The sequence below is a fragment of the Vidua macroura genome, chromosome 5, assembly GCF_024509145.1.
Source record: "Vidua macroura isolate BioBank_ID:100142 chromosome 5, ASM2450914v1, whole genome shotgun sequence".
NCBI classification, from domain to species: Eukaryota; Metazoa; Chordata; class Aves; order Passeriformes; family Viduidae; genus Vidua; species Vidua macroura.
In genome coordinates, this window is record NC_071575.1 from 20,501,460 (window position 1) to 20,512,347 (window position 10,888).

General features: G+C 53.8%; 1 protein-coding gene across 2 annotated transcripts; it reads right to left on the bottom strand.

Annotated features, from left to right (window-relative positions):
• Nucleotides 1-160: 160 nt before the first annotated feature.
• GGA1 (golgi associated, gamma adaptin ear containing, ARF binding protein 1) lies at nt 161-10,802 on the bottom strand. Of its 2 annotated transcripts, XM_053977980.1 has the most exons (18): nt 10,668-10,802; nt 10,445-10,571; nt 9,977-10,061; nt 9,592-9,667; nt 8,878-8,976; nt 7,536-7,659; nt 6,962-7,062; nt 5,826-5,906; nt 5,289-5,426; nt 5,060-5,141; nt 4,753-4,860; nt 4,319-4,474; nt 3,511-3,575; nt 3,194-3,372; nt 2,799-3,082; nt 2,415-2,584; nt 2,076-2,186; nt 161-1,907 (listed from the first exon to the last, which is right to left on the bottom strand). In XM_053977980.1, exons 2-18 carry the CDS (start codon nt 10,473-10,475, stop codon nt 1,797-1,799), a joined length of 2,001 nt encoding a protein of 666 aa, XP_053833955.1. In that variant the 5' UTR covers nt 10,476-10,571; nt 10,668-10,802; the 3' UTR covers nt 161-1,796. The 2 variants fall into 2 exon arrangements, with proteins under 2 accessions (XP_053833955.1, XP_053833954.1); XM_053977979.1 differs by lacking the exons at nt 8,878-8,976; nt 9,592-9,667; nt 10,445-10,571; nt 10,668-10,802.
• Between the last annotated feature and the right edge of the window lie 86 nt (nt 10,803-10,888).

Here is a 10,888-nt window from a genome sequence, read left to right on the forward strand (position 1 = left end):
AGGGAAATCATTGTGGCAAGGGCCTGAGTGACTGAGGAATGAACTACAGGACTGAAGGGGCAGGATTTGAGCTGGGCAGGGTGCAGAGAAGCTCCTCAGGGGTCCAGGAAAGTAAGGGGAAAAATGCATTCCTTGGGTCAAAAGACAGAGGAGCAAGATCAGGAAAGAACTCTTTATTTCCCATAAATACAGCAGATTCTTCGCGCCGGGCGTCTCATTTTAAATGTTTGTTTTCTTCCATTTACAGAATTTTGCACTGAAAATATATACAAGTCTATTCAAGAACCAAACAAGATCTGCAAAGAAAAAACCCATACAAAACCCTGAAGAGATGGGAAAGGGAAGTAAGACAGCAGAATCCCAGCATAAACACCTTGCTTCCCCCTCCCCTTTACTGCCTGCTGTGCCCAGCTCTGACACATCACCTTCGCTGCCCCGAGCCAGGAGTGCGAGGCACCCTGCTCGTCTCCATCTCACACATGCTTCCTTCTACCTCTGACAAGCCAATGCAGAGCACAGCTTGCCTCTGCTTTCTATGATCAGGCCCTCTCCAAACCAGTTTAGGGATGGGAAGCAGCTCCCACAGTCCTAAGTGCCATGGGACTGGGGATTGCTTGGGATGTGCTACCCTCGGTCTCCTCTGTGCCTGCAGATCCCAGCTCTTGTGTCACAGTGATCGGGCGGCTGGGGTGAGGCCCCTCCCACCACAGGGAGCCAGGCACGCCCTCAGCTGCAGCAAAGGTGCACAAGGCACAGCTGAACCCCCCCCCCCAAGCCCCAGTGCAGAGCTTTGTGGTGATGAGCTGGGCTCCCATCTCCCCCCAACTCCCAGCCCATCACTCACTGCTCTGTGAGAGGACACTGAAGAGCTGAGAAAACCCCCTTGCCCCACCGAGCTCTCCAGCCCAGCCGGGGAAAGGAAGTCTCACTGCTGCTTCCTCTCTCCATCTGGCAGGAGGCTGCAGGCAGACTCAACCCCCACAGCATGGTCCTCTCTTGCCACTATTCCTAAAGCTTGCTATGATAAAGCCTGTGGGAATGGTGTAGGCTTCCCTGCTGTAGGGGTTCAGAATGCCAGCTGAAGGGGCTAGGAAGGCAGAGAACAAGCCCTTCCCAGTCCCTGAGGCCCCACCTCTCACCAACAGCTCTGTAAGCAGCTAGGACAGAGATATGTGATGATCACTCCCCCGACCCCTCCCCACCCTCACCAAAGCAACGACAGCTGTCTGCTCTCTGGTGCTGGAGAGATACCTAGGCTCTGCTCAGCCCTGTTCCTCATCAGCTCCAGTATGATCCCACCAGATGGAATCACTGGGGCCCAGCTCTAAGGAGGGGGCAAGGGGGACAAGTGAGAGCACCATAGAAGATGAAGTAGCTAAAGGGCTGAGAAGTGTGGAGGGGGCAGACAAGGAAAAGGATCTTCCTTTGCTAAGCCTTGCCCTGGGCTGAGGTTGTTAAAGCTCCCCGTCCTTGTTCCCCTATGCACCTAAAGCAGGAAAGCAGGGTTAGAAGAGAAGCTGGACAGACTGGGGAGGGAGTGTAATCATCAGAAGAGCAGGGAAGGCAACTGTTCACACATGAAGCTTTCCACTCTACTTCTAGTCTTGTGAGAGTAACATCACCTGGCATCTCTGCTCTCCTCCTTGAAGCATGCTCCCTTTGGCCCTTGCTTGGCCATATGGAGAATAGAGCGTGAGCATCAGCCCCCACCCAACCCTCCCATTTCCTCTGGCTGTCCAGCCCCACAGGGTTGGCTTCCTAAGGAATCTGCAGTGTAGTGCCTGCAACATGTGGTCCTAGAGGTTTCCCCAGGATTCTGGTGGGGGAAACTGGTCCACATCCCCAATTTCATTGTAGGTTTGCTCTCCCATGGTGAAGGTCAGTTTGTACCGTAGCCTCACTTTCTCCTGGAGATGGGAGAAAAAGGATAAGCAGAAGAAGGGGAAGAAAGGCATGAGGCACAAACCATTCACATCTGAGATGCTGCTGAGTAGAAGGAACAGGGATAGGGTAGTGAGGCTTTGCCTAAGTACCAAGACCAGCCTCTGTTCATGCCCCAGGGACAATGCTGTTACCTTCTGTGGGTTAGCGAGCAGCAGGACTTGGGTGATGGCACTGGGGTGGACAATGGGATTGAATGCTGGCAGCTCCGTGCCTGAGGGAGGCTGTAGCTTCACCTTCATTATCTAGGAAGAGAGTGACCACATTCCTGAGAGTGACTTGGCAGCCAGAAGCCCTGCTCCTGCACTTGGGAAGCTTCTGCTATCAAGTCAAAGACAAAAACATTGTGCTAATCTGAAGGTAACAGAATTCGCTCCCATGCCCACAGAACTCTCTCCACACACCCTGTTTTTCCTGCAGTAGAATCATGCTTTGGCCCAGTCTGGGGACCTGAGCCCCAGCAGCTGTCTTACCTTGGGGACGGCAGACTGAAAGACAATATTGCGGATGGGCTGCGGGGCTGTGCTGAGCATAGAAATCACCACCACAAGCACATCAGGCCTCTCGGGCAGGGCATCCTTAGCAAAGTGGAAGAGGACACGGAAGCCATGCTGATCATACACTGTCACAGGGAGGAGGCTGCCTGTGTGGGAAAGGCAGGGACAGGCAGCAGTCAGCCAGGAGGGAATTGGCCTGATAGCACCTTTCCCCATCACCCTAACTCCATACAAGTGACAGAGACACCATTCCTCTTCAGCCTCCACAAAATCTAATAAGCAAGAAGTTTCTTCACATTCTTCCCTTCCATGTGTGCAGGGTTTAATCCCCCCACACCCCCCTCTTTTTCCCTAGCTCACTGGGTTTGATTGACTCCAGAGGCACAGTGATGTTGGCCAGCGAGATCTCCTGGGGCAGCGCAGTGGCAGGAGGCCGTGGTGGCACTACTGTACTTCCTGCTGGTGTTGTGGCAGCTTTTGGAAGTGTAGCAGGGACAGGCAGCTCTGAGGTCAGAGGCAGCGTGGGGTTAGGGGAAATACTCTGGAGCACAGGTGGAGCACTGGGATTGTGGGCTGTGGTGCCAGAGCTGCTCCTGTTCTGCAGATCCCTCAGGGTGAGCCGAGGGGGTGGTTGCTGCTTCTCCCTACAAGGGGGAGAGAGAGCAAGGAGTCAAACAGGGCACTGAAATGCTGTATAGCACCCCAGAAACGGAAGCAATTGAAAGAGATGTGAGACTGTACTGCCAAGTGCTTACCATCGCACTTGTTGAGATTCTGGAGGCAAAGACTGCTGCAGCAGTGTCTTGCCCAGGAGGTCCAGGTCATCCAGGCCACTGCTGCTAGGAGATGGTTTGGGGGAGGAAGCACCAGCATCTGCTTTGACTGGTGGTGTTGCCATGATAGGGGTGATACTGAGCTCATTGCTGTCTGATGACTGTGAAGAGAGCACACAGGAGAGCCCCAAAGCAGGGTTGTGTATAAGCATCTACCGTCAGATGTAGCATGTTTCCCTACCTACATTTGTTGCTTTTACCACCCTCCCCACCCTCTTCCCTAGCTCCCAGCGCATTACCTGGAAGCTGTTCCAGCCACTGCTGTCACTGGCCTGGACAGGATGTGGTGCTGGGTCATTCAGGCCTGCCAGGAGTAAATGCAACATGAAGCTTACCTACTAAATCAGTAAGACCATTAAATATGGCCTGAAGCAGCAGCAGGGCAGAACCACCAATGTGGTCTCCATCTCTGGCCCCCATCCTTGCATGGGGGAGAGCCAGGAAGGTGACAGTGGCTTTTTTCTGTTCAGATAGCTTCATTTATAGTTTAGTTCTCACTGCAGTTGGCAGAAAAATGACTACTATTGAGCTGACCAATCTGACTGACCATGTTGTCTACTTGATGCTGTTGTATTCAAAAGCACTTGACTTAGGAAACAGACACTTCGTTGTGCAAAGCAGGACTCTAGAGCCTTCTAGGATTGGCACCTTACATGATTTCATGTGAACAGTTCTGGAAGTCCCATGCATCTGTTGTCAGCTCATGACTTCAACAGCAAGCAGAAAACATGAGGAACTGGGGGTGACCCACCCTTGTGATCCCATCTGGGGATAGTCATTGCATCACTCTTGATTTACCTGCCATGTCAGTTTTCCCAGAGCAAGTCAGTGGGCACATCCCTACAGGGTCTCTCTGACTAGCCAGGAAAACACCATGGGACTGAAGTTCAGAATCATAGCAGGGTCCTTCCCTCCCTCACACTAAATGAAGGAACCTCTTTGTCTTTCATTATTCACTTCTACCAGAGCCCCCTCTTATTCATGTTCCTGCCAAAGAAGAACTATGTGGAGTCAAAGAATGAAGAGCTTTTGCTCTGGATTTCTCACCTAAAGACATGAGTTCATCATCGAGCAAGGAGACAGAGCCAGCTTGGTCAGGCACAGGGACTGCTGAGCCACCTGAAAGGGTGGGCAAGGCTGGGTAGGAAGGGCATGTTGCTGGAAGCTCCAGGCCAGACAGATCTAGAAGTGCTGAGGTGCTGCCTACAAAAAGAAAATAATCTGAAAACGTTATCCAGTCCTTATGCAATGTGGTGAGGCCTAGCTCCCATCCTTCCTCACACCCCCTGCTCTCCCTTCCAGTTCCCCTTCTTCAGGCACCAGTCACATCCACAAGCCATTTCCTTATGTCACCAGCCCCAGTCTAAGCTCCTTGCAGGTTTCCCCTTTCCACTTCTCTCACTCCTCTCTTACACTGCAGGAAACCAACAACAGGGTCCCTCTGCTTGACCTTTCTGTCCCCATTCTTCAAGTCTCCTCACCTCGAAGGGGACTGGCCACTGTCTCCCCATTGATCTCTTCTCCCCGTACAAGCTGCTTGTAGAGATTGATCACCTGGGTCAGATTGTCATTAGCTTGCAGAATCTCCGCTGAAAATAAGTGTGAAAATAGTGAAGAGAGTAACTTTTATACCCCAAGTCTGTCTGTTTCTCCCAAGAAAGGCCCAAGTTGCTGCAAACAAAACCGCTGCAGAGAACATTTTCACCACTGTTGCTGCAGGCTGCAGCAGGGTACACTGACACCTCCAGGGCAGTCTCAGCAGGAATGAGAAAGGTCAGGTATGTTTACCTAGAGCTTCATCATTGTCTTCTGTGTCACTGGCGAGACGGAAAAGCATGGGCCTCATGCGCTCACAGCGCTGATACAGCTCCTGGGGGAGCAGAGGAACAGTGATGAGGTGAGCATCCTCAGCAGCAGGATGCTCAGCTGGGTGTGCAAACTAGGCAGAAGGATGAGGGGATAAGGGTCACCCATTTCTGCTAACCCCAAGGAGGATTCTGGGACTGCCTTTCCTCACCTTCATTAGGTCCTCATTGCTCTCCGTTGTCTCTCCCTTGCTGTAGTTTGTCACCATCTCTGTCAGCAGCTTCACGTTGTTGTTCACCTCCTCAATGGCATTCACCCTCTTGGAGATCTTCTCCATGCGCTTTTGGTCCTGGAGGGGAAGCACATAGGGAAGGATGTCCTAACCTGGAAAGGAGGAAGGCCAGGCCAGCCAACCACCCTGGACTAAAGCCCAGCAACACTGCCCTCAAAACAGCTCCCACTCCAGTAGAAAACTCCAGGTCATCTCTGGGCAGGAACATGCCAGACAGCATGGAATTGCTGTAGATCTAGTGCTGCAGCAGGGCTTGGGCCACAAAATGCACCCAGAGCCATTCCTCCAAGTAGTCAGGGGATGGCAGAACTCTCACAAGGACTCTTTCATAGCTGCTGCAGCCAAATTTTGGGCAGAAGCTCCATATGCCTGCAGGAGGTCACAAAGCCAGTCCTCCTTTGGTGCCAGTCACCTCCAAGCCCATGATCCCCCAGCACCCTTCTTCCCCAGTCACACCTCCTGAACCATCTCCTTGATGAGCTTGTTGGCAGCCCGGAGATCCTCAGGATGGGAACTTTTCAGGAGGCGAGCCAGTGTCTGCAAAAGAGAAGGTACTTCTGAGCCCAAGCTCAGGGATGGCAGCCAGAGTCACTCTTGCAACACTAGAGCCAATAGTTCCCCCCATCCCAAACATATATCTGGCAGAGGCAGTGGACAACTCCAACCATTTAGAAACCCCAGCCACAGGAGCCTGTGGGCTATCAGAGACCAGGGAGAGAAGTACAACTGGCCTTCCTTTTCCTGTTGTAGTTCTGGTTATGCAAGCTAGGTCTTTCCTAAAGATCCTCTGCATTCAAAACCTGCTCTGGCCTGCCCATTACCCACCATGGAGAGTCTGGAGTGCAGCAGCACTGACACAGGAAGAGAGCCTGGTTAATGCAAGAATTGCCATGGCATTGTAATGGACTCTTACTCAGACTTCTTCACATGCCGCTTTGCTGGTGAAGAGAGAGCTCCCACTTCCTCTCCACAGCCAGTGAATAGTCCCACTGCCCATCTAGAAATCCTCATTTTCAGACTCTGACCCATGGAGGCAAACTATATCCCTTGCAGCAAACTGGCATCTCACTCCTGCTGCAGAACTAGACCCAGAGGAGCCCAACACTTGCTTAAATGTATCAACAATGATACTGCAGAGGTTTGCCTGAGTGGTGACACAATTCTGATGGAAAGACAAGGATGGGTCCAGGTGGCTATAAGTGGTTGGGCAATAAGCAGATTGCAGTGCTGAGGCTGGGGAAGAGATAACAGCAGCAGTATCTGGGGCTGGGATTTAAACCTCATGGCCAGATAATTCCAAAGTCTAGAGAGCTCACAGTAGCAAACCTCCCCAAACTTGCTTGGGCCAATGTCAGCACCTCACCCTTTGCACCATCCTGCAGCTAAGTGCTCCAAAGGTCAAACAGATCTACATGTCCCACTCCTCTGGATGTCTCTTTTGTCATGATTTTGGAACAGGCCCTCAGCATTCCTGTGATGCATTTTCTGAAGCATGTGGAGCAGGGACCTTGACTCTCCCACATCAGAGGGACATAAGGTACTGGAGCAGGAAGATGATCACTACTGTCCCTCTCCTTGCACAGAGCCCTTACCTTGGATTTTTCTTCATCATCAAAGATGATGTTCTTGGGTCGAGGAGGAGGTGGTGGGAAAGGAGCATCATCGGGAAGTTTGGGGTCACACTTCACAATCCCTGCAGTAGAAACCGAAGGAGAGATCAGGAGGACTCACCTACAGAGCGATGGCACTGCTACCCAGGCTTTTTTCCCTAATGGCCCAGCAAATCCACCTGGGACTGAGGGGATGTGGGTTAGCTCCTGTTACACAAGATCCTGGATTGTGTTTCTATTCCCCTTAAATATCCTCTCTTAGAAAATTCCAGCATATACTGCCAAAGTACTTGCAGCCCTTCAGCCCCAGACCCTTCCAGTGTCCCATGTCCCATGTGAGCAAGTAGATGTGCCCTCCAACCCAGCAACTCCCTCTGCTCAGCCAGGAGCCCCAAGGCACCTGTCCCATCTCCTGACCCTGGTGCTGAGTGAGACTGATGGATGCCCTGATCTGGGGAGGGGGAAGGAAGAGCGTGTTTCAGATTTTTCCCAGACAAGAAATGAAGGAGAGCAAAACCATCTGTCCACCTGCCCCTTCCAGATCACTGCCTCTCACCTTGCTTCTTCAGCATCTGGTAGGCTTCAGATATCTTCACCTCATGAGGCAGCCCTAATGTCCAGCTGTACATCAGCTCCAGGATCTTTGATTTCACTTTTTCTGATGTCCGGCTGCCAAGATACTAGAGGAAGAGAAAAGAGAAGGCATGAGGCTGATCTGAGCCGTTGCAACTCTGGCCTGTTCCTCTCCTCGTCCTCCCAGGAGAAGTGAGACTGTTCCCAATGGCACAAGGAGGAAAGAGGAAGCAAGCAGGAAAGCTCATGAGGGCCTTGCAACACATCCTATGCTGTGCCTGGTTTCCATCACAGGAAAAACAAGGGGTGTGAGAAATGCTGCAGCAGCAGCTCCTCAGCGACACACAGGGACAGGTGGGAACGCTCAGACAGGTCTCCTATCACCTTGTGAAGGGAAGGGTCCTGTGAAAAGAAGCTGCTCAGCAAGGCAGCCCTTCAGGAATGAGGGGACAGCAGGGCTGGGATAGGGATGTGGGTAATGTTCTCTGAGGCAGGGCCCCGAGCAAGGTGAGCCCCAGCTGACCAGCACCTAGCAGGTGCCATGCAATCATCTTTCAGCCTTTTCATGTGGCTCTGATGGGAGCACTGGTGGTAAAAACAGTGCATGTGCCACCAGAAACAAGTGGCTTAAGGCAGAGGACATACTCTAGGGTGCCAAGCAAGAGGGCTTTAGGATGCTGCTGTCACTGTCCAGGGCTATTCATCATCACAGATCACAAGCTGTGACTGGCAGACAAAGGTTTTCCTTAGTCATATTTAGCCTATGTTCCCTTAACTCTACACTTGCTGGTGTTCACTGCCTTGACTGAATAGGGCACAGCTTGTTCTGCTGCATGAACAGCAGCATCAGCAGAGGAGCAGGTACTGACTTGGTCCTTCAGATGGACTCGCCAGAACACCACTGACCAAGCCTGGGCTTGCCCTCCAAGAGTGTCTCAATCAGGTTGGAACACCCCAGAGAGACATGGTCCTGTCGAAGCTGGGGGAGGTTCCTGAGCACATGCAGCACAGACAGAGCCCAACAGGGATGCAGGGAAGGTGACTCCAGGCACGCACATGAGCTCAGTAGTCTCACAAGTGCTGGTCGCACCATGTCCAGCTGGCCCTCAGCTTCCTACAACAAGAATCAGCCTGGAACAGAGGGGTGAAAGCTCACTTCCCACCAGAAAACTCACGGGGAACAAGGGCTACATCTCCTACTAACACTGTCCTATTTTGCCCACATCCCAGTGGGTGTCTGACCTTTTTTCTCAGCTACCACTTTTTCCCAAAGCCCTCCTGCTACCAGGCACCAGTCCCTTCCAGCACGATGCCGTGAGACCCACCTTAGGGGACACCACCTTGATGAGCTCATTGAGGAAGCGGAACTTGCCCACCTCATCGTGGAAGCGTTTGCCACAGCTCTTCATGCAGGACTCCAGCACCTGGGGAGAGGGGCCAGGTGAGTCCCAGCATGGGGTCAGCAGCAGGGTCAGGAGCCAGCTCCTTCCTACTACCCCCTCACCAGGTTCAGAGCCTGTGGCTACTGTCACAGCAGCACAAAGGGACATCCCCTGTTCCCTCCCAGGTGGCCAAGCACCCTCCCACAGGAAAGAAAGAGTCCTGTCTTTGGGGCCAGTTTTGGCAGAGATGGCTCGACAGCCCATCCAAAGGGTTACCCTTAGAGAGGTCACAAACACCAGGGTTTCAAAGTTTGGATCCACAACGTGATTAAAAATCATTGAATCCTTTAGGTTGGAAAATACCATCACAATCATACAGTCCAACCATTAATGCAGCCCTACCAAGGCCACCACAACAAAAGCCAAAAAGCTTCCTAATCAACTTCAACAGGCTATGATCCTTCTAGGAACAAAACCTTTCCAAGTAACCTCTCCTGACTTGTGGAACCACCTTCAGTCCCTCTCCCACCCAAGGGCCCAGGTGCTCCAGGGCTTTCTCAGAGGGAATTCAAAGCTTCCCGTGCTTCTCCAGTCAAGCTGGAGCATTTACATGCCCTGCCCCTCCATCTAGTTCTACCAGCCTGCAGATGCCCTTACCGTGAGGGCCTGGATAGCTTCCCATTCCTGTGGAGACTGGATCTTGTGGGCAAGAAGCCGGGTGGCAAGTGGAGGACTGGAAGGAGTGAGGGGAAAAGAAAAGCTCGCCGGTTATTGACAATATGCCTGGTACCTGCATTTCTGTCTGGGAATCCAGAGTTGAAAAGCATGTTGCAAGTTGAAGATGCTGATAAGACACTAAGACATCTCAAAATCCAGAGGGAATCTTCCATTAGTGGACCAGGATCCCCCCCCACCTACCCCCACCTTGAGGGCCTTCATGCCTACTCAGCTCTTGGGACAATCCCACTGGATTTTGCTGGGTGGGAAATCATAACCAGGCCTGTGACCTGGAGAAGCCTGGGGAAAGGACAAGGCCACTTACCCCTCTAGCTCCTTATTGAGCTGGTCACAGAACGCATTGATACCATCCCAGTCCAGGTCCTTGTTCAGGGGGTTTGTGGCTTTGTCTGCGGGCAGGAGGAGGGGACGGTGAGAAAAGAAACCCAACAGGCTCCCATTCTGTGGAGGGACATAACTGATCCCGCTCCGTCCATGCCAACTCCAGCGGGTGCAGCAGCAGGGGATGGCGTGGGAGAAGAAACACACCCGCGTCCACTCGCCCCTTCCCACGACAGCCTTGTGCACAAACTCTCGCCCCCTCCTCCCTGCTGACCCACCGTAGCCCTGCCTCCGCCTCGGCCCTGGGGTCTCACCCGCCGCCCCCAGGTGTGCCCGCAGCCACGGCCACCACGCGCGACCCCCAGCCCCTCTCCCTCACACCCCTGCGCCCCCCACGCCCGCGCCCTCCCCGCCCCATTGGGAGGGGAGCGGTGGTCGCAGCCGCACTCACTGATGCGCGCCTCCAGCGTCTCGGGCTCCATGTCGGCGGCCCGCGGCTCCTCACCGGGGCACGGCCGCTCCGCCGCCGCCCTCCCGCCGGGCCCGGCGCGGCCGCGCCATGGAGAGTCCCGATCCCTCTGGACACAGAGAACCGGAAGTCGGCCGTGCAGAGCGCCGCTCCGCTGCCAGCGCGCCCCCTGCTGGCCCGCACTCCCGCTCCACCATGAGCTCACCGCGCAGGGACAGGGAAAGGCGCGGGGTGCAGAAGGAAGCGGAAGGCCCTCCCGGAGAAGGACACAGAGGCCAAGCGAGCGCGGGGCGGGGCAGAGCGCCGGAAAGCAGCGGCCGCGCGGAAACCGGGCGAGCCGGCCCCTCCCGGAAGAAGCGGTGTTACTGGCAGCTGAAGCCACTTCCGGTGCGGAGAAGGGGCACTTCCGGCGGGCGGCCAGCGGCG